The sequence below is a fragment of the Stomoxys calcitrans genome, chromosome 3 (assembly GCF_963082655.1).
Source record: "Stomoxys calcitrans chromosome 3, idStoCalc2.1, whole genome shotgun sequence".
In the NCBI taxonomy this organism is placed as follows: Eukaryota; Metazoa; Arthropoda; class Insecta; order Diptera; family Muscidae; genus Stomoxys; species Stomoxys calcitrans.
The window spans coordinates 28,740,491-28,765,044 of NC_081554.1; the positions used below are offsets into that span (position 1 = coordinate 28,740,491).

Consider the following 24,554-nt stretch of genomic DNA (forward strand, 5'->3'; position numbering starts at 1 on the left):
ACCCTCACTTAAAGATATTTGTTTTATTTAATTTGGTTTTTTTTTGTCGGCAATTCATAATCAAAGTGATCAACTTTTTGAAAGAAATGGTTATTCTTAAACTAGAAAAAAGTAGACAAAACATTCAACAAGAAATGAACTAGGAAAACAACTAAAATATTAACTTAGAATTAGAACAGCATCATTGAAGCCTTTTGGAAGGACACTTTACTTCTTGGTCTTCTTGGGCTTAGCTTCGGCGGGGTGTTGTTGCTCCATCAAACCGTTGACGTTCTTTTGGAGTTCAGCAAGGCCGCTTTGCAAATTTTCTTGTACTTTGGAAAAACCTTCCTTAACATCATTCTATAGAAAAAGAAAGAAGAAAGGAATAAATATTTTAAGTCAAGCGGTTAAGGTTTGAGGTAAATTACTAAGGTTACCGGGTGGATGCCGTATTTCTTCAAGTTATCCTACAAAAAAAAGTGGAAATAAAAAAAAACAAAAATTATTAAATGGAGTTTCATTTTTTGAAATAGAGTGTTGAAAGAGGCGAATGGTAGCGGTTAAAATTGGAAAATCATTTATGCAATAACAATGGAGGACAAATGTCATATCTTTAATTAGGGTTGCCCAAAAAGTAATTGCGGATTTTTTAAAAGATAGTAAATGCATTTTTAATAAAACTTAGAATGAACTTTAATCAAAAATATTCTTTTTACACTTTTTTTCTAAAGCAAGCTAAAAGTAACAGCTGATAACTGACAGAAGAAAGAATACAATTACAGAGTCACAAGCTGTGAAATGTGAAATTTGTCAACGCCGACTATATGAAAAATCCGCAATTACTTTTTGGGCAACCCATAGATCTTACTACGAAAATTACTAATTGGCCACCTTTATACTGATTGTTCAATAGAGTTTGATTTTTAAAGACATTTTTATAAAGTAATACAAATTTTAAAATTATAAATAAGAATTTTTTGAATTTACCTCAGTGAAGGCTTCCGAGATGTTGGCGCTCAAGGCATTCTAAAAATAGAGAACAAATAAAAAATATTAGAAAACTCAGCTATTGACAACAAGAGCATATATATATCGTTTTAGACAAATTTTTTGCACACGTAATGAGCCGTCATATGAAACAAATTTTGCAAAATTTTTTAAAGATCGAACCAAAATTTTTTATTCGATATACCCTTCAGAAATAAAAGTGTATATCGGATAACACATATACACATAAGCAAAAATGTAAATTTGCCCATAAGCATTCCATGAAGGAACTGGATGGTACAATTTTGGAGATGGTATGGGAAGCCATCACCCAGTCCGAAGCATGGTTTGGTATTGAACGGTTCAGAGAAGTTCATTTCAATCTTAAATGAGGAATGTTTGCCAGCTAACGCCATTTTGAAAGGATACTAAACTCAGATATAGTTTGATACACGTTGAACGTCCAGGTTTTAGCTTAGGGTAAATATTATGTCAATGGTATATTTACTAGGCTCAGATAAAGCTGAATTATATCGTTGACCTTAGATTAAAATTTAGCTCACATTTTACACAATATGCGATGGAAAGACTTATTCATCTAAAGTTGGAATATACAGTCATGTCGACTTTGAGTGTACAGACATAAAATGCTTCGATTCCAATCATAGTGATTATGTTGTTCTAGCCAGATATGCCTCACTAGGGTGTCTTAAATAGTTCAGCTGTCAACCTATCGGCACCTGCTGCCTTGCTGTTCTTCAATTGGGTGGCTGTTACTACATGACATGAGGTGTACATTCTGATTAGGCGGTAAACATACTACACAGTCATCAGGAACTAGTTTTGGAGTGTCCGCGTCGACGTCTTTACTGCAATCCAGGAGATGTGAGAAATTTTATTTTCTTATCCTCAGCACATTCTCCATAACTGTTAACAGTTTTTCTTTTCTCTTCAACTATTGATCATTAACACAATTCAAACCTTTTTGTCATTATTTTCACTCAAAGATTTTTATCTCTATTCTTCATTCTCTAGTTGATTCTTTTTTTGCAATGGATTTTACTTACCCAGAATTCAGGCTTGGTGAAAGCTTCGAAAATGTTAGCGGGGAGGGCAGGTTCATTACCACTGTTGGCTGTATTGCGTGGCAAGCGAGCCATCTCAGCGGACTGCAAAAATTCAAAAAACATAGAAACACTTAAAGCACCATATCAAGGATATTTTCTTTTTATCTATTTAATTTTCTCCAAGCAGGATTATTCAGTGTTTTTTGCAGATTGAAACCTACCTGCATGTAGCAGATAACAGCTACAGCAACAAACACGTATTTCAAAGCACCAGCCATTGTTTTTTCCTAGTTCCTTCTGGATGGGATTAGTTTAGTACCAAAGTTGAACTAACTATGAACGAATTTTTAGAATGACTTGGACTTTTATGTACAAAAGATGCAGACTGTAGTGTAGTGGTAATGGCCTCTACCAGTGTTTGTGTGTAGTGGTGTATGAAAGCAGACCGACAACCATACTTGGTGTCATTGAGAACCACCACTATCATCGCTCAAAGAGAGAGAGAGAGAGAGCACATTGCGAGAATGAAAGTATCAGTGATAACCTTTGAACTTTGTATACAGCAAGTGGTTCGTGGAGATTCAATTTGAATTGACATATGATTCCCAGTATCACCAATCGTTGACGCATTGATCATTAAGTAGTTTTGATTAAATATTTGTCCAGGGGCGGAGTTAGGAGGGCCTTTGAACGATAGGCCTATTCAAATTAACGAATTAGTAGTAACGTCACATGGTAAGAACAGATATCGGGAGATAAGGAGAGAGGAAAACCGTTTATTCCAAATGAGGAAGAGAAAATTTATAAGACCTTAGTGTGAAAGTTTGACCCTGTTCCTTAATGGAATGTTCATGGGCAAGTTTGCATTAGTAAAAAACAAAACAAAAAGTGAGGCCGGGCCGAATCTTGGGAACCCACCACCATGAATTCTGCTTAAAATTTAGTTTCTATAACTAAATTTAGTTAAAGGGCATACTTTTATTCTACATACCAAACTTCTGGCAAACCAGCAAAAATTAAAGTTTCTAGGAACCAAGAGACCGGTTTATAAGGGAGCTATATCAGGTTATAGACTGATTTGGATCGTACTTGGCACAGTTATTGAAAGTCGTAATAGAACACCGCATGCAAAATTTCAGCCAAATCGGACAAAAAATGAGGCTTCTAAGGGCTCAAGAAGTCAAATCGGGAGATCGGTTTATATGGGAGTTATATCAGGTTATAGACAGATTCGTATCGTATTTGACACAGTAGTTAGAAGTCATAACAGAACACCATCTGCAAAAATTTAAGCCAAATCGGACAACAATTGCGGCTTGTAAGGGCTCAAGAAGTCAAATCGGGTGATCGGTTTATATGGAAGCTATATCTAAATCTGAACCGATGTGGCCCATTTGCAATCCCTAATAACCTTGATCAATACTAAGTATCTGTGCAAAATTTCAAGTGGGTAGCTTTACGTGTTCGACCGCTTTCGTGATTTCGAAAGACGGAAGGTATGTCCGTCCTTCCGTCTGTCGAAATCACGATAGCGGTCAAACACGTAAAGATAGCCGCTTGAATTTTGCACAGATACTTGGCTAGATCGACTCAGAACGTCGAGACCAAGATCAAGAATACATATACTTTATGGGTCTTAACGAATATTTCGAGTTGTTACAAACCGAACAAGGAACGGAGGCCACCGTAGCGCAGAGGTTAGCATGTCCGCCTATGACGCTGAACGCCTGGATTCGAATCCTGGCGAGACCATCAGAAAAAATTTTCAACGGTGGTTTTCCCCTCCTAATGCTGGCAACATTTGTGAGGTACTATGCCATGTAAAACTTCTCTCGAAAGAGGTGTCACACTGCGGCATGCCGTTCGGACTCGGCTATAAAAAGGAGGCCCCTTATCATTGAGCTTAAAACTTGAATCGGACTGCACTCATTGATATGTGAGAAGTTTGCCCCTGTTCCTTAGTGGAATGTTCATGGGCAAAATTTGCAATTTGCAAACGAAATGACTAGATTAGGATGAGGGTATATCCTGTGGTGGTGGGTATAACAAAAATCATCAAAATAATTAGGCCTTCTTAATTTGGCTTTATATCAGGTAAATCCATAATCTGATTACGCCAAATTCTGGAAAATACCAATCAGAGAGAGAGAGAGAGATGCTTTTGTCGACTGCAACATCGCTTATGACAGCCCTATACTCTTAAAGGCATTTCAAGCTTCAGCAGAGTTTAGTCAGAATTCTGAAAGCATAGTGGTAACTCAACTGAAGTCAAATCGCACGACCGAGGCGGCCAATCGACTGGGCCATTTCGTAAGATAATACCTTCTCCAAACTTGATTTCCAATAAATTGATTGTGGCATTCGCCGTGTTGCTGGTGTCGCCGTACTGTTAGAACTACATGTCCTCCAAGTTCATATCATCCAATTGGGGCCAAAAGTATTATATTATCATGTGAATTGGTACCGATTCACATTCACAGTAACGTACCGGTCTTGATCATCACTGAAGAAGTACAGCCCAATGACTCCGCCGGCCTATAACCTGTAATTATAGGCCAGCGGTCTATCTCTCTTCCTTCTAGGTGTAATACGTGTACCATTACTGTGGTACATGTATTATAACTTAGTGCATTTGTTTGTAACACCCAGAGGGAAGAGAGATAGACCCATTGATAAGTATACCAATCGACCCAGAATCACTTTCTGATTCGATTTAGCTTTGTCCCTCTGTCTGTCCGTCTGTCCATATTAATTTGTGTACAATGTACGGGTCGCAGTTTTCATCCGATCGTCTTAAAGTGACACAGTCATGTTTTTCGGCCTAGAGACGAAGCCTATTGAAATTGGAAAAAATCGGTTCAGATTTGGATATAGTTTCCATATATATGTTCGCCGTATTTGCAGTAATAATGCAATAAAATGCTCATTTGTTAACCGACTCTCTCGAAATTTGGCGCGAAGGATTTTCCTCTGACTCTCGACATTTCTGGTTAGTTTCATAGAAATCTGTTCAGATTTAGATATAGCTCTCATATATATATCGCCCGATTTTCACTCCTGGATCCACTGCCATCGCATTTATTGACCAATTTTCCCAAAACTTCGTACAACGTTTTCCTTGGCGACTTGTCTATAAAGTTTGCTCGAAATCGGTTCAAATTTAGGTATAGCTCCCATATATATGTTCGTCCGATTTGCAGTAATATTGCAATAAATTGGTGACTTTTTAACTGATTCTCTCGAAATTTTATATATATATATATATATATATATATATATATATATATATATATATATATATATATATATATATATATATATATATATATATATATATATATATATCGCCCAATTTTAACTTCGTGAGTTACAGAAAGCGCAAGACCCATCTAGTCAAACTTTTGCAAAATGCTTCCGTCGACGACTGCGACAGTATCTGAGAAGTTTGCTGGAAGTCGGTTCAGATTTAGGTGTAGCTCCCATATATATGTTCGTTCGATTTTGTGAAATATTGCAATTAAGTGCTCATCTTTTAACCGATTCTATCGAAATTTGGCAGGAGGGATTTTCTTAGACTCGCGACATTACTGGTAAATTCACAGAAATCGGCCCAGATTTAGATATAGCTGTCATATATGTATATCGCCAGATTTTCACTCCAAGAGCCACTGCAAGCGCATTGTTTGATCAATCTTGCCAAAACTATGCACAACTTTTTCATTGACGACTACCACATTATCTGAGAAGTTTGCTCGAAATTGGTTCAATTGGGTAATTTTCCATAATATAGTCATTTGTGAACCGTAGTTATTACAGTTTGAAGATATTTGCTCGAAATTCGATATGGATTGTTTAATAACCCTTCGGAAAACATTTGCCGAGGTCCATCAAAATTGGTTCAGAATGGTATGTAGCTCCCGATTTTTGCCCTTCCTTACTGGTTTTAAGATGCAATGATGAGTCATGCAAGCCTGACCCGGTTCAGAATGGTATGTAGCTCCCACATTGTATTGTAGTTATAGGGAAGGTGTCCGCCCGATTTTTGCCCTTCCGCACTGGTTTTAAGATGCAATAATGAGTCATGGATTACGTGTGAAGTGCTGTCAATCGTAGTTCCGAGCATCCATCTGGTTTTAAGATGCAATGATGAGTCATGGATTAAGTGTGGAATGCTGTCGATCGTAGTTCCGAGCATTCATCTGTAAATATATTGAAATTCCCCAAGCCTGATCCGCCGTTTGCTGCCACTCTGCCAAGGTAGGTATTAACACATGCAACAACCTGCTGTCCACAATATCCACTCGTGACAGGTAGTCAGTTTGCAGGTCAGCCCGTGGAACATAGCTGTATGTCTGGCCGACAAACTCCGAGACTGACTACGCTGTGACAGGCTTAACAGTGTCCTCTCGGCCAAATCCTTGACGTATAGACTGTATACCGAGCAACACCACTAAGGATCTAGTGGCAGTAGTTCTCTTAGACCCGCTTATAAATCTCAAAGCCACCTTATTCACATTATCCAGGTTCCGCACATGGGATGCGTACTCCGTCAGAACAGGACCAAGAACAAGACGCACCACCGCCGACTACAGCCAGTGCATCAATCTAGGACGAAGGACCATCTACTGCCAACGATCCTCTGACATGAATAGAGAGCTGCGAAAGATATCCATATCATATCAAGCTCCAATTCAACTAGCTATCCAGAATAACCCCAAGAAATCTAGCCGATTTGGATAGTCTCAAAGTTTTTGAATGCTTCCTCGGCAGTCTGAATTCAGGCACCTTCCAAATTTCTCATGAAAACACTAACTCAATCTACCTACCGTTAACCCCTAGACAACACTCAGTAGCCCAAGAAGCTGTGGCCCCAAGGGCAGTTTGCAGAACCCCAGACAGGGAGTCCAGGATCTTTTCTGTGGCTATAATAACTAGGTCGTCACCATAAGCGCATATCTTGACCTCTAGGGTCTAAAGTCTCCACAAAATCTCTTCAGCCTCAAGAATCCATAGCAGTGCAGAAATAATCCCACCCTGTGGCGTGCTCCTGGCCGCATTCACCTTCACCATCTTTGGTCTAAGTCACAGCCCATCATTAGTCGGGTTGCCGAATGGGCTAAATTGTTTTTTTTTTTTGCACCCTTATGGTAACCCAAAAACTCGATATTCATATAAAAATTTGGGATCAAATAACCTGGGGGAACGCCCCACCCCCAAAGTCCATCCAAGCGTACATGGAACAATCTCGGTATCCAGTGAAAGGTATTTAAAAGTTGGATACAAAATTTGGTTGCAAGTGCCTGGAGGCCGCCCGAACCCCAAAAGACCCCCAAAGAGATATGTTTATCGATTTGGACAATATAGGTATCAGTGAGTAGTTTAAGACCTACCATCTGACCTAAATAAAGTTCAGATCGGACTATATTTATATATAGCTGCCATATAGACCAATCTGCCGATAAAGGGTCTGAGGCCCATACAAGCTTTATTTTTTATCCGATTTCGCTGAAATTTGAAACAGTGAGTAGTTTTAGACCTACCAATATCAGACCTAAATATAGTTCAGATCGGACTATATTTATATATACCTGCCATATGGACCGATCTGCCGATAAAGGGTCAGAAGCCCATAAACGCTTTTTAATTGCCCAATTTCGCTGAAATTGAAACAGTAGGTCATTTTAATCCTCCCGATATCTGACCCAAACATGGTTCAGATCGGACTATATTTAGATATAGCTGCCATATAAACCGATCTGCCGATAAAGGGTCTGAAGCCCATAAAAGCTTTATTTATTGCCCAACTTCGCTGAAATTTAAAACAGTGAGTAGTTTTAGACCTACCAACATCTGACATAAATATAGTTCAGATCGGACTATATTTATATATAGCTGCCATATAGACCGATCTGCCGATAAAGGGTCAGAAGCCCATAAACGCATATTTTATTGCCCAATTTCGCTGAATTTTGAAACAGTAGGTCATTTTAAGCCTCCCGATATCTGACCCAAATATGGTTCAGATCGGACTATATTTAGATATAGCTGTCATATAAACCGATCTGCCGTTAAAGGGTCTAAAGCCCATAAAAGCTTTATTTATTGCCCAACTTCGCTGAAATTTAAAACAGTGAGTAGTTTTAGACCTACCAACATCTGACATAAATATAGTTCAGATCGGACTATATTTAGATATAGCTCCCATATAGACCGATCTGCCGATAAAGGGTCAGAAGCCCATAAAAGCTTTTTTTATTGCCCAATTTGGCTGAAATTTGAAACAGTAGGTAATTTTAAGCCTCCCGATATCTGACCCAAATATAGTTCAGATCGGACTATATTTAGATATAGCTGCCATATAGACCGATCTGCTGATAAAGGGTCTGAAGCCCATAAAAGCTCTATTTATTGCCCAATTTCGCTGAAATTTGAAACAGTGGGTTATTTTAAGCTTCCCGACATCTGACCTAAGTATGGTTCAGATTTAGTATTTAGATATAGCTGCCATATAAACCGATATGCCGGTTAAGGGTGTGAAGCTCATAAAAGCTATATTTATTACCCGATTTTTTGAAATTTTAAATACAAAATTCAACAGTGACTTATATTAATAAGACCACTCAATGCCCGTGACGAATTTGGGTGCATAAGCTATCCAATTTTCATCGGATTGTGACCCGAGATGGTGGGTAACCAAAGTTCGGCCCGGCCGAACTTGATGCCTTTTGCTCTTCTCACCCTCAGTTTAAAGATTTAACGACTTTATTCACGAAACTTAATGTAGATTTGAAACAGGTTTATTAGACACATGGCCTTCATAGAACTGTCAGATAAACCTAAAAAAATTAATATCTAAAAAAAGGCCTGATATGGCAGAATTTATTCCCCTGGCTGCTTATGTATGTTCTCGCACACGCGCTTACAAAGATGAGAACAAACTGTGGCCTGACTAAGTTTTAGGGAGAGATAATACAGATTTTGTTATTTCCATTATTGAGAAATGAATAAAAGTGTCTGTAGAAAAGGCGTAATTGATTACTAATCAAATAGTAAACACTTAAGCCTTACTTTCCAATGATGTAAATCCAAAGTTCATTCACTTTATGTTTGAGTTGAGAAGAATTAATAACTGACCATTCATCTCATTACTTGAAAAGAAACAAAAATGTCGACTAGCTGGATAAATAAACCAAAATTTTTGAAGGCAAATAAGTAGTACATAGAAGCTTATTAGGAGAAAGGAAAGTTGAATATTCTTTTCCGATGATATCGCCAAGATTCGAACAAAACCTTAAGTTTTACTTCTTAAGCTTTACAGTTCAGGATAAGCACACAAAAGATGTTTCCTTTTCCTCGAAGTTCCCACAGAGGGCAGAAATTGATACTTGCAACCTTTAGTTTTTGCAATCAAACAGTGACCAGTCATAACGGACACGTGAGACTTGAGTAAGACTTCTGCTCCAGCTAGTAACAGCAAAGGTTAGACCTCTTCAAGTTCTTAATGGGACACATTATCTGGCATGGACACAGCCAACTCGTGACCACCTGTCTTCCATTGCCCATTGAGCAAATCCTAAAAAACAAATTAGTGCCAACATTCGTTAAGAGATTATATCTTAGCCATTCGTGCATAACGTGCACTACAGTTGTAGGATAACCTTTCTTTTTTCACGCAGGCAATGTGTAATCCATACTGCCTGTGACATCGGCCACTGTATCAAAGATGAAGCAGTGAGAGTGACACTAATGAAATTGAAAAAATATTTAATCTCAGATAGGATCATGTTTTGGGGCAAAGTGGGCTTCTCAAAAGTCAGTAATTTTTATACCCTCCACCATAAGATGGGGGGTATACTAATTTCGTCATTCTGTTTGTAACTACTCGAAATATTCGTCTGAGACCCCATAAAGTATATATATTCTTGATCTTCGTGACATTTTATGTCGATCTAGCCATGTCCGTCCGTCTGTCCGTCCGTCCGTCTGTCTGTCGAAAGCACGCTAACTTCCGAAGAAGTAAAGCTAGCCGCTTGAAATTTTGCACAAATACTTCTTATTAGTGTAGGTCGGTTGGTATTGTAAATGGGCCATATCGGTCCATGTTTTGATATAGCTGCCATATAAACCGATCTTGGGTCTTGAATTCTTGAGCCTCTAGAGTGCGCAATTGTTATCCGATTGGAATGAAATTTTGCACGACGTGTTTTGTTATGATATCCAACAACTGTGCCAAGTATGGTTCAAATCGGTCCATAACCTGATATAGCTGCCATATAAACCGATCTTGGGTCTTGACTTCTTGAGCCTCTAGAGTGCGCAATTGTTATCCGATTGGAATGAAATTTTGCACGACGTGTTTTGTTATTATATCCAACAACTGTGCCAAGTATGGTTCAAATCGGTGCATAACCTTATATAGCTGCCATATAAACCGATCTTGGGTCTTGACTTCTTGAGTCTCTAGGGGGCGCAATTCTTATCCGAATGGAATGGAATTTCGAGCGACGTCTTTTGTTATGATACCCAACAACTATGCCAAGTATGGCTTAAATCGGTCCATAACCTGATATAGCTGCCATATAAACCGATCTTGGGTCTTGACTTCTTGAGCCTCTAGAGGGCACAATTCTTATCCGATTTGAATGAATTTTTGCACGAAGTATTTCGTTATGATATCCAACAACTGTGCCAAGTATGGTTGAAATCGGTCCTTAACCTGATATAGCTGTGATATAAACAGATCTGGGGATTTGACTTCTTGAGCTTCTAGAGGGCGCAATTCCTATCCGATTTGGCTGAAATTTTGCATGACGTATTTTATTTTTACTTTCAACAACTGTGTCAAATAAGGTTCAAATCGGTTCATAACCTGATATAGTTGCCATATAAACCGATCTGGGATCTTGACTTCTTGACCCCTAGAGGTCGCAATTATTATCCGATATGCCTGAAATTTTGTACGACGGATCCTCTCATGACCATCAACAAACGTGTTTATTATGGTCTGAATCGGTCTATAGCCCGATACAGATCCCATATAAATCGTTCTCTCTATTTTACTTCGTGAGCCCCAATGGGCGCAATTCTTATACGAATTGGCTGACATTTTACACAGGTCTCCAACATATAATTTAATTGTGGTCCGAACCGGACCATATCTTGATATCGTTTTAATAGCAGAGCAACTCTTTTCTTATATCCTTTTTTGCCTAAGAAGAGATCCCGGGAAAAGAACTCGACAAATGCGATCGATGGTGGAGGGTATATAAGATTCGGCCCGGCCGAACTTAGAACGCTTTTACTTGTTATAGTTAAAAAAATCAAACAAATTTTTTTTTTTTTGAAAATTCTAATGAGTGAGATTTCTGGAAATCTTTTTAGAGTTTTGTTGCAGTTTATGGGTTTTATATTAAAATATTTTTTTTTTGCGATAAGGCAACTACTATCGACAGCTGGTGCGATTTTTAAATAAAATGTTAGGAATATGAATTTTGTTTTCAAAAAGTTAAAAAAAAAATTTTTAAAAAATTTAAAAAAATTTAAAAAATTCCTATAATAATAAAAATGCTCTTAATAATGAATATAGGAAATTTCATCAAAATCGAACTACGGAATCGCGGGTCAAGCGGAAATGGGTTAATGTTGCAACATAATTTAAACTCAAATTTTTAGCAATTATATGTATTGTAGATCTCACTTGACTATTTCACAAACACAACTTGATACACAATTATATTAAAAGCCTTCCATTATGGTTTTGCAAAGGGTGATTTTTTTGAGGTTAGGATTTTCATGCATTAGTATTTGACAGATCACGTGGGATTTCAGACATGGTGTCAAAGAGAAAGATGCTCAGTATGCTTTGACATTTCATCATGAATAGACTTACTAACGAGCAACGCTTGCAAATCATTGAATTTTATTACCAAAATCAGTGTTCGGTTCGAAATGTGTTCATTCACCGTTCAGCGATGAGGCTCATTTCTGGTTGAATGGCTACGTAAATAAGCAAAATTGCCGCATTTGGAGTGAAGAGCAACCAGAAGCCGTTCAAGAACTGCCCATGCATCCCGAAAAATGCACTGTTTGGTGTGGTTTGTACGCTGGTGGAATCATTGGACCGTATTTTTTCAAAGATGCTGTTGGACGCAACGTTACGGTGAATGAACACATTTCGAACCGAACACTGATTTTGGTAATAAAATTCAATGATTTGCAAGCGTTGCTCGTTAGTAAGTCTATTCATGATGAAATGTCAAAGCATACTGAGCATCTTTCTCTTTGACACCATGTCTGAAATCCCACGTGATCTGTCAAATACTAATGCATGAAAATCCTAACCTCAAAAAAATCACCCTTTATTATGATCTACTGTATTCGTTATGCTATAAATAAAACAAAATGTAACTTATGTGAGTTGTTCTTTTCGCACAAATAAATGCCTACTTGGGATAGACATTTTTGATGCGTTAATATCATTAAAAAATGTATGTTCCTTAGAAATTCTTGTCTTGTTTTCTTGTACCTGGCAGCCATTTGTCTGTTGCTCTAATGATTTTTGGCATTGGACACACCAGCATTTTTGCTCCTAGGGCAAAACTTTAAAAATTATCACTTATTTACTATCCGCACTTGACCGATCTGCTGAATATATCGACTCTTCCTCAGTCAAAACAAAAAAGGGAAACATGTTGTTTGTGGGAATGTGTCTATACCAGTGAAGAGCACACAATTGCAGTTAGGTGCCAGCCCTTAGCCTTGCTTGGGAATATTTTTTTGTGTACGTACACCGTAATGTATAGTAGTGTGATTATTTTTGCCCATCACTGGTCTATTCGCTCTAAAACTCACCCATTCTTTCTGTTAGGATATACATAAGAGAGTAATTGTTGGTACGGCAAACTATTAATCATTTGCGGATATCGAAATACTTTTGCAAAGAGGTTTTGGTTTTATAACAATAGAAAGGTTATTTTACCGTAGGCGAAGCTGCTTTGCAATAAACAAAGTTAGTTACGTTTAAAAATGCTACGTTTATTGCCAACGTTTGATATGTTGAAGAGAAACAGTGGACCATTACAATAAAAGAAAGTCTTTGTGATAAAAGTATTTTGTTTGTCGTAAAAAAAGTCCCAAACCTTTTATTTTTTTGCATGTAGCCACACCCATGGTTCCTGGATAAGAACCACGTCAAATCCGCCTGCTATCAGGAGGACGCTTAGTGCCGCCGAAGCGGCCTTACAATGGTGGAGTTTTTTCTATAAAAACAGTACCATAGTCAGGATTCAGAACTTCCATCACTGTTGTGTTAGCCTCGTCTTCTGATTCCACCAGGAGTTTATACTCACAAGATTCATTAGAACTTGTCATGATGAGCTTCCGTGCGCATCCAGAGGCAGTTGAGAAAGCTGTGGAACCACTCTTCCTAAGAACACGGGACACTTGCGGTGAGGACGATTCCTTCTCGGATGCTTCATTAGCTACTGCCGTCGAAGTACTTTTTGAGTTTCGTGCTTTCGTGCCCGCTGGCGAACACCTTGAGCCCAGTTCAAGTGGATGACTCACCCACACAGGGCTTGTTGGGTCCCATTTCGATGCCTTTCCCTCCTGTCTCAATTGTGGTAGGGGGATTTTCAGTCTCCTGCAATCCGCTAGGATTAAACTTCAATCGGACTGCACTCATTGATTAGTGAGAAGTTTGCCCCTGTTCCTTAGTGGAATGTTCATGGGCAAAATTTGCAATCCGCTAAATTTTTGCGATCTGTTCGATAGTTCCTCAGGCAAGTGTTCAGCAACAACTGCTGAGTCGTCTCCTGATACCCCAACCCCAACGCTTCAATAGACCTTCAGTTTCAACTTGTTGAATGCGTAGGATACAACCCCTTTAGACTTGTTGAGGTTTGCGTGAAAGACGGAGTTTAATGCGAATGCTGCATGTCTTCTCCGGTCACCATCAGCCTTATCAAATCTATTAATCTTCCAGTAGGTGGTTGAAAGATTGGGATTACATTCTCTTAATCTTCCAAGTATGGATTCAGGATCTGGGGTAATCCCTGGTTTCCAAGCATACGCCATTGGTCGAGAAGGAATATCTTCCTTCTTGATCTAGTGCTGCACCTGGCCAGATCTCATCAATCTTTTTTAGCGCACAACGATACGTTTCAATTAGTCTGTATCGGCCTCGATACCAGCCTGCATCGTCACAAACAGGAGGAGACCCAAGAAATTCCGAAAGGTCATCGGAGTATACTGATGATAGTTCATTGACTATCCCACTCCAACTACGAGTATCCCCAGGTATGCAGCCCTGTTCTTCTGCCTTGTCGACAACTGCCAACACCAAACTGTCCCTAACGACATTAGCAAAGGTTCATGGACCCATCTTATTATTGTTCGCCCTAGTTCTTATAGACATGGGATGCCCTCCAGGTGACCGCAGCCTTTTGGCTGATTGCGGTGCAGTTTCCGAATCCAGACTTGTAGTCTTTGGGGTAGCCTTTGCAGCAAATCCCCGAGCCCAAGTTACGAAGTCTCTCTCCCTATTGGTGAGAGTCTTAGGATTATTCGCACCAAGCCTCTCAAAATGTTATCAGATCAGACAAATTATTTCGAATTTAGCCTTGAAACATTTTTTTCTGTGCGTAGTTGTTAAAATTGATTCGTCTCAAAAAATATCACCAAAATCATCAAAAAAAAAAAAAATAAAGCTCATAAAATTATTTCGGCAGACAAAATGTCATGCGTTTTCGTTAATGTTGATTTTTTTGTCATACATAAGACTTTTAGGGCGATTAAGTTGTCCTCCAAAATTGAAAATTTGATAAGAACAACTTAATAATGAAGAAGTTTTTGAAGAATCTTTACATCTTGCGTGAGTGTCTGTGGAGGAACGAGCCCATTTATACTATTTGGTGTTTATGGATCTTCTAACTACAAAACGGAATGTTCATGAGAAAATTTGAATTTTTTGTCTAAACTTAAGGTTATAACCATGACCATAGGATGGGGGTATACCAATCTAGCCATTCCGTTTGTAACACCTCGAAATATTGATCTAGGGCCCCATAAGTATGTACATTCTTGATCGTTTCGACATTCTGAGTCGAACTAGCCATGTCCGTCCGTCCGTCTGTCGAAATCACGATAGCGGTCGAGCGAGTAGAGCTTGCCGCTTGAAAATTTGGCACAGATACTAAGTATTGATGAAGGTCGATGGAGATTGTAAATGGGCCATATCGGTTCAGATTTCGATATAGCTCACATATAAACCGATCTTCCGATTTGACTTCCTGCGCCTTTACAAGCCACGATTTTTATCCGATTTGGAGGAAATTTAGCACATAGTGTTCCGTTATGACTTTCAATAACTGTGCCAAGTACGGTCTAAATCGGTCAAGAACCTGATATAGCTTCCATATAAACCGATCTCCCGTTTTGACTTCTAGTAGATTTGGTATATTGTCCAAGAGAGATACATCTCGAGAGGCCAAGACATATATGGAAATTACTCTTCAAAGGGTAGCCTTACAACACATTGCCCATCTGAGCGGAATTTATTTTCATAACTTGACTTAAGGGCAATCCAAACGAGATTGAAGTTCTCGTCACATAATGACACTGCCTTCAGTTTTGTTGGTCAAATGTTAGATCTTCTGAGCTACGGTGAGTTTGGGTTGATTCATATAAACTGCCGGGAACTTATCACGGAAGAATAGGCATTCTTTGTCATGAATATAACAATCACTGTAAGTTATATTCTATTCATTATTTTTTTGCAAAATCGATTTTTTTTTTTAGATTTTTTTTTTTATATGGACAAATGCAATATTTCGAGGAAATAATGATGAGTGTGATGGTCTTGCGGTCATATTTGTTCGACCAATTATTATAGTAATGACATCATACCATTTCAAGCTTATCATCTTAAATTAAAAATAATTTAATGGTTCCAATTTGATGTATTTAAAATATCAGTATTGAAGTCTGTTGCGTTATACACTGTAGACCTTCACCTATAACCTTCGTATATCATCCTTAAATATAGCATTCCAGTATCATTTGAAAAAACCTTATAATAGCACTGCTCAAACAAAAGTTTGCAAATCCAAATTTGCCCACGTACAATCCATTAAGGAACAGAGAGAAAACTTCTCCCATATCAAGAAGCGCTGTCAAATCAAGTTTAAGCCTTAATGTAAAGAAAAGCCAACTTCTTCTACGGTTCAAAGAATCGAAGAATACGATTTCGAATTCTTTGATCAAAGTCTTTAAAAATTTTGGAATCTCGGGGTAGAATTAAAAGGTAGCAGAGAGGTCCACTGACATTCCCAGCGGTGTTTTATGCAGGCACCTGCCGTGTTGGCTAAATAATGTAGGGCTTTTAACCCCGGGTGAATACAATGCATCTACCAACGCCTCCACACATAGCCAAAATTATGAGTAGGTGGCAATTCGATCCCACGTTGTTTGGACCTGTTCACCTCCTTGGTTAGGGCGGAGTACTATCTAAAACTCTTTCCGACCTATGGGTCACGGCACCCGGTTGCAATGCAACTCCTCATCGAGCTTGCGCTCTACCCGCGATTTGGATTCAAACCACAGTCACATCATTACTCCCCACTGGGATCTCACCATAGTCGGGCTGGGATCGAAATCTCTGGGGCCCCCGACTCCCGGGGTACCAGATTAAGGACTCCAGTCAGACCTCGTAGCCGAAATTACTAACATTAGAACCCCAAACAGTCCCGGACTGGTCACCTGATCAATTAACCTAAGACCTATCAATAATCCTAACCTAAACTAAGCCTAACTGTGAATAACCCTAACCTACACTAAGCCTACTATAAATACAAAATCCGATCAGCAAAAAATGTACCTAAAGCGACAAATCCATAGGTTAGAACAACAATTTACACAATGAACCTCACGGGACACTCAAGTCCATAAGGACGCAGGAATGACAACCCACGAATAACACACAAGGCAGCGCAACATTTGACACAGCCACACTCACGCATGGCCTTACAACAAACATCAGAATCTGGAGCGGCAACAACGCGACGACGGCATTCAAAAAACAAATGTGCGAAGCCCAAAAAACGCCCACCATCTCCCGTAAAAGGATTGCCTCCACTAAGTCACAGTACATCTCCTATCTAAAACCCCCTTGCAAAGTTGGCCAACCTGCAGGATTGAGGCAACACGGCAGGTACCTGCGTAAAATACCGCTGGGACTGTCAGTGGACCTCTCTGCTACCTTTAATTCTCAGGGTCTAAAAGGGCCCTCCTAAAATCCCACACCCCACACTACAAGTAATCCCCATAGCGCCTAAGTGCCTAAGGTCCAAATAGTACGGGCACTCAGTGAGTTCACGCTCCATATCTTTCACCACACCCCCCAAGGCAGAACAACCTGCAGTCGACGTCAGGCCCCTCTTATGCAAAAAAGCATTGAGGGAGCTATGTCCAGTCAGTAAAAATCCAAGACTCATGCCAAAGCCAAAATCAGGTCGGTCCACTACGAACGTCGCGTCCCCAATGAAACGGTAAGTAACCCATCCATTGTCACTGTCAGTCCAACGTGTCCTCCACCTATCATAAAGGCACTCCAAAAGGTGTGCCTTAAGCCACCTAACATCCCCATTCACCAGATCCGGATCAGGAAGCCAATCCCTTTCAGCAACCGAAAGACCCCTCCAAGCCTTGTGCAAAACTGCACGCGGATCACCTCTAAATCAAGAGGTGCAGCACCCAACAAAACCGGCATCGCATCCGAAAAAACAATCCTGCACAGTGGCGCGCACGCCAACACAGCCGACCTCTGGCAAGAAGTCACCTTCTCACGTCCATGAACAGTCATGATTACTCGATACCATACAGGCGCGCCATAAGTTGCACAGGCAACAAATAGACCCGTTTATATAGTCCGTGCAGCACGCCTGCGCAGACCCCAGTCACTCCTCAAAATGCGTCTAAGCATAACAGCCACCGCGGAAAGCCGCTGCCTTACATGGTCCAAGTGGGCCAGGAAACTCAACCTCTCTGACACAACTATCCCAAGGTACTTAACCCGTGGCGAGAATTGTAATGATACCGGACCAGCTCTAACAAGCGGAGGTCGGCTAGAAGCCAATCTGGCCTTAAGCAGCATCATGACCATCTTCTCAGCAGCCACCTCAACACCCACACAATCACCACATTCGCACACCATGCACATGGCCTCCTCACCCAGGCGTTCAAGAGCAGTACGCGACTGCCCTTCAACCAAGATGAGGAGGTCATCCGCATTGACACAAACCTTAAAAGAACGCACTAACAACTGAAGCAGAGAATCCATCATGAGGTTCCAAATGAATAGACCACAAATGGAGCCCTGCGGACAGACAATTACAACGTCCTTCAGGTCCACTGACACTAAATTCCTTAGTTTAATATCATATTTGTGCTCTACTACATAATTAGGACAACATAAGTCCCAAATTATACCAGTCGTTCATTAGCCACCTGATACTTGATCCGAAATTTATGCATCAGATTTGTTTTCTACTTTTAAATAACTTTAATTTAAAAGTCAATATTGTTCCGGTCGGTTTTTGCCTTTTTTGGGGGTAGTCGTGGTAGTCACATAGGTAGCAGAGAAGCCACTAAGACACTAAGTTCCTTAGTTTAATACAAGATTTGTGCTCTTCTCCCTAATAAGTCCAACATAAGTCCCATATTATACCAATCGTTCATTATGCCCGCTTCGGTGGTTTAAGGGATGGGACGAGCTACCTGACACTTGATCCAAAATTTATATGTCAGATTCGTATTCTAATCTAAAATACCTTTCATTTAAATCCCATATTGCTACGGTCGGTCTTTATGCCCGCTATGGGGGTTTTGGGTGGGGCGTTCCCCCAATGTTCTGGACTCTCACATTAAATTATGTTATATGTATTTTCTGAGTTATGGGTTCAATAATATCCAACTCAGGTGATAAATCGAGTTGCCCCATATCATATCATATCAGCGTCGTAGGCGGGCATGCTAACCTCCGCGATATAGTGGCGCCACCAACTAACAAGAATAACCACTTATGTTAATAGGAATTATTTGTGCAAAATTTCGAGCTGCTATCTTCACTCGCTTAGAAGTTAGCGGGTTTAAACAGACGGACAAACAGACAGACAAACAGGCGGGCCAACAGGATTGAACTCAGTCTAATACTGTGGCCAGCAGTTGGCGGATGGCCGAACGACCTTCAAATATGAAAGTTAGCTGCGAAAAATAATCAGCAGAGACCGCAGGGCTTGCAGGAAACCCCCATAAGGAATCCTATGACATAGATAGTTGGTTCCCCGATCCACCGGAACCTTCAAAATTTATTGGAACCAAAATCCAAGAACGTCTGATCCATATTGGGCAGCTTGCTGTTCAGCGTCTGATATCTCCAGGTAAGAAGCGCCTGTATTGGAAAATGGAAAGGTCTCAAATCTTGGGAACTCACCACCATGGGTTCTACTAAAAATTTATACAACATAAATTAAGTTGTAGGGCATAATTAATTCTACATACCAAACTTCTGGAACCGAACAAGGACGATCGAGAGACCGGTTTACATGGGAGCTATATCAGGTTATAGACTGATTTTTGCCGTTCTTGGCACAGTTGTTGGAAGCCATAATTAAACACTACATGTCAGCCAAATCGGACAAACATTGCGGCTTGTAAGGGCTCAAGAAGTCAAATCGGGGGATCGGTTTACTTGGGAGCTATATCAGGTTATAGGCCGATTTGGACCGTAGTTGACACAGTTGTTGGAAGTCATAACGAAACACTGAATGCAAAATTTTAGCAAAATCGGACAAAAGTTACGGCTTCCAGGGGCTCAGGAAGTCAAATCGGGAGATGCGTTTATATTGGAGTATTGTCAGGTTATAGACCGATTTGGACCGTGGTTGACACAGTTATTGGAAGTCATAACGGAACACCTCATGCAAAATTTCAGCCAATTCGGAAAAGAATTGCGCCCTCTAGAAGATCAAGAAGTCAAGACCCAAGATCGGTTTATATGGCAGCTATATAAAAACATGGACCCATTTCGCCTATTTACAAAATTTTAAGCGCCTAGCTTTACTCCTTCGAAAGTAAGCGTGCTTTCAACAGACGGACATGGCTAGATCGATTAAGAATATATATACTTTATGGGTTCTTAGACGCATATTTCAAGGTGTTACAAACGGAATGACGAAATTAGTATAACCCCCATACTATGGTGGAGTATATAAAAGCGAAGAGCCATGTATTTGGGGAGCCGCCCCATCCCAAATTACCTCCCTATTATATTAAAGCTATTTGGGGAGTAAATGGATTGATTTTCCGGAAATTAATACTCATTTTCGGGACAAAGCTCCTGGGGTCCACCCCACCCTCAAGCAGAACTTATTTACCGATCATGTAACTATGGGGCTCATAAAAAATTAATTTAAAAGTAGAGCACGAATCTTATATTAACTGTCTGGGTGGCCTTCCCACCCTTGAAATACCCCATAAACCGGAAATATTTACCAATACTGTCATATAGGACTCAAAGGACTACCACAAACAAACAGACATGGACTGGTAACTTTTTTGCGTTTTATGTTTGCCCTTTGCCGATTTTCTATCCGGTACTAAAATCAAACAGCAAATATTTATTTATTAAAGCAACATACCATATTGGAAAACAGTGCATAGTTTCAGGCGTTATCTTGTTCCAAACAATTTGTCATTTATTTGAATTTAATTTTCTTTGAAACTTCAAAACAATTGAAGAATTCTTATCTTTTTTAACCAACAAATTATTTTATAAAATTTTCTCGAATATATTTTGTGTACCTTTTTCAAAATCAATCTATAAAATGCCTAAAGAGAATAAACAAGTAAGAGCGTGCTAAGTTTGGCCGGCCGAATCTTATATACACCCTCCACCATGGATCACATTTGTCGAGTTCTATGCGCGGTAACTCTTTTTAGGCAAACAAAGAATATTGAAAAAGAACTGTTATGCTATTGGAGCTATATCAATTTATAGTCCGATTCGGACCATAAATGAATGCTGAACATTGTAGATGTCATTGTGTAATATATCAGTTCATTCGGATAAGAGCTGTGCCTTGTAGGGGCTCAAGAAGCAAAATCGGGAGACAGCTATTGATCGATTCAGACCATAATAGACACGTATGTTGGAGGCCATGAGAGAAGCCGTTGTACAAAATTTCTGCAAAATCGGATGACAGTTGCGCCCTCTAGAGGCTCAAGAAGTTAAGATCTCAGATGGGTTTATTTGGCAGCTATACTATCAGGTTATGTACCGATTTATGTACCATACCTAGCACAGTTATTGGAAGTCATAGGAAAACAACTCATGCAAAATTTCAGCCAAATCGGATGAGAATTGCGCGCTCTATTGGCTCAAGAAGTCAAGATTCAAAATCGGTTTATATGGCAGCTATATCAGGTTACAGACCGATTTAGATCATACTTGCCACAGTTATTGGAAGTCATAACAAAACACCTCATGCAAAATTTCATTCCAATCGGATAGGAGTTGCGCCCTCTAAAGGCTCAAGAAGTCGAGACCCCAGATCGGTTTATATGACAGCTATATCAGGTTATGGACCGATTTGAACCATACTTAGCACAGTTATTGAAAATCATAATAAAACATCTCATTCAAAAATTCAGCCAAATCGGGTTAGAATTGCGCCCTCTAGTGACTCATGAAGTCAAGGTCCAAGATCGGTTTATATGACAGCTATATCAAAACATGGATCGATATGGCCCATTTACAATCCCAACTTACCTACACTAATAGGAAGTATATATATATATATATATATATATATATATATAGTCCGTTTTGAATCAAATATTGGGAGCCCTAAAACTACTCACTGTTTCAAATTTCAGCGAAATCGGTCTAAAAAAAAGCTTTTAGGGGAATCAGACCCTTTTTCGGAAGATCGGTCTATAAGACAGCTATATGAATTTGCCCATTCAAGAGCTTAACCAGCGTGCATCGAAAGACGTATCTGTGCCAAATTTCAGCTCAATTTTTAAAGGCTGTAGAGTGATTACAACAGACGGGCAGACACATGGAAATAGTTAAATCGTTTAAGATTTTACGACGATCCGAAATATATATACAGTGTAGGGTCGGAAATTGATATTTCGAAGTGTTGCAAACGGAATGACTTATAACCGCTTTTTTGTTTTCCATACCAAATTTTGTTTTTATACCCACCACCGAAGGATGGGGGTATATTCATTTTGTCATTCCGTTTGCAACACATTGAAATATCCGTTTCCGACCCTATAAAGTACATATATTCTTGATCAGCGTAAAAATCTAAGACGATCTAGACATGTCCGTCCGTCTGTACGTCTGTCTGTTGAAATCACGCTACAGTCTTTAAAAATAGAGATATTGAGCTGAAATTTTGCACAGATTCTTTTTTGTCCTTAAGCAGGTTCAGTTCGAAGATGGGCTATATCAGACTATATCTTGATATAGCCGCCATATAGACCGATCCGCCGATTTAGGGTCTTAGGCCCAAAAAAGCCACATTTATTATCCGATTTCGCCGAAATTTGGGACAGTGAGTTGTGTAAGGCCCTTCGACATCCTTCGTCAATTTGGCTCAGATCGGTCCAGATTTGGATATAGCTGCCATATAGACGGATCCTCCGATTTAGGGTCTTAAGCCCATAAAAGCCACATATATTATCCGATTTTGCTGAAATTTGGGACAGGGAGTTGCGTTAGGCCCTTCGACATCCTTTGTTAATTTGGCTCAGATCGGTCCAGATTTGGATATAGCTGCCATATAGACCGATCCTCCGGTTTAGGGTCTTAGGCCCACAAAAGCCACATTTATGATCCGATTTTGCTGAAATTTGGGACAGTGAGTTGTGTTAGGCCCTTCGACATTTTTCTTCAATTTGGTCCACATCGGTTCCGATTTGGATATAGCTGCGATATAGACCGATTTCTTGATTTATGGTTTTGGGCCCATAAAAACCACATTTATTGTCCGATGACGCCGAAATTTGGGACAGTGAGTTAAGTTAAGCCCCTTGACATACTTCTGCAATATCACACAGATCGGTTCAGATTTGGATATAGCTGCCATATAAACCGATATCTAGGTTTTAGGTTTTGGGGCCATAAAAGACGCATTTATTGTCCGATGTCGTTGAAATTTGAGACAATGAGTTTGGTTAGGCTCTTCGACGTCCTTCTTCAATTTTGCCCAGATCGGTCCGGTTTGAATATAGCTGCCATATAGACCGATCTCTCGATTTAAGGTTTTGGGACCATAAAAGAGGCATTTATTGTCCGATTTCACTGAAATTTGGGACAGTGCTTTGTGTTAGGCTCTTTGACATTTTTATGCATCTTGTCCCAAATCGGTCCAGATTTGAATATAGCTGCCATGTAGACCAATATCTCGATTTAAAGTCTTGGCCCTAAAAAGGCGCATTTATAATCCGATTTCACTGAAATTTAACACAGTGACTTATGGTAGGCTTTTCGACATCCGTGTCGTATATAGTTCAGATCGGTTTATTTTTAGATATAGCTAGTATAGTTAATAGTATTTGGTCCAAATCGGAACTTATTTTGATATTACTGATATGGGACATAAGGTATGAAATTTTCACCGAATTTTGATGAAAGGTGGTTTACATATATACCCGAGGTGGTGGGTATCCAAAGTTCGGCCCGGCCGAACTTAACGCCTTTTTACTTGTTTTTTTTTTTTCCTTCCTTTTTTTGTTTTCCATCCCACTGGGCATCGTTGGTCTATTTATATCGAATATGCTTTTTGGTTTTCAACATTTTGCTGCAAAAATTTTTTTCAAATAAAATTGAGATTGCACATTCAAAGTTCGATTGCGTATCTAATGTCCCATCTTAATGAGCAAAACTAGAGCTATTCTCTATGTGAGATTATATCATCTATGTCTAACAGTTTAAGTACCTCTGGCTGGGTAATAATGTTTGCCGGCAATATTTGTGGTCAAACCTCATGTTGGCATATTAGTTATACCCTAGACCACCACTGTGGTACAGGGTATTATAAGTTTGTGCATTTGTTTGCAACGCTAACAAGGGGAAGAGCTAGACCCATTGATAAGTATACCAATCGACTCAGAATCACTTTCTGATTCAATTTAGTCATTCCTGCAATCAAAGTGCAGGTCGTATTTGTTGTCCAATCATCACGAAATTTTGCACATATCACTTTTTTGGCCCAAGGTCGAACGCTATTGATTTTGGTTAAAATCGGTTCAGATTTAGATATAGCTCCCATATATTGTATATGTATCGCCCGATTTGGACTTAAATGGCCGTAGTAACTACAATTTTCAACCAAAATGCACAAAATTCGGTAAGGATTGTATTCTTGCTGAACTTAACACATCTGCAAAATGTTATCAAAATCGGTTCAGATTTAAATATAGCTCCAATATATATGTATCGGCCGATTT

General features: G+C 39.5%; 2 protein-coding genes across 4 annotated transcripts in view; one reads left to right on the forward strand and one right to left on the reverse strand.

Moving 5' to 3' along the window:
- LOC106088855 (uncharacterized) overlaps positions 1–24,554 on the forward strand; it is a 111,763-nt gene that overhangs the window by 45,092 nt on the left and 42,117 nt on the right. Inside the window, exon 8 of the mRNA XM_013254558.2 lies at positions 18,097–18,280. Coding sequence (XP_013110012.2) covers positions 18,097–18,280 — 184 coding nt within the window. The remainder of the gene's footprint in view (positions 1–18,096; positions 18,281–24,554) is intronic.
- LOC106088854 (uncharacterized) lies at positions 70–2,381 on the reverse strand. 3 transcript variants are annotated; one of them, XM_059364714.1, is made up of 6 exons: positions 2,258–2,381; positions 2,037–2,138; positions 970–1,008; positions 411–449; positions 165–342; positions 70–101 (listed from the first exon to the last, which is right to left on the reverse strand). In XM_059364714.1, exons 1-5 carry the CDS (start codon positions 2,312–2,314, stop codon positions 208–210), a joined length of 372 nt encoding a protein of 123 aa, XP_059220697.1. In that variant the 5' UTR covers positions 2,315–2,381; the 3' UTR covers positions 70–101; positions 165–207. The 3 variants fall into 3 exon arrangements, with proteins under 3 accessions (XP_059220697.1, XP_059220698.1, XP_059220696.1); XM_059364715.1 differs by having other exon boundaries at positions 70–342; positions 420–449; XM_059364713.1 differs by having other exon boundaries at positions 70–342.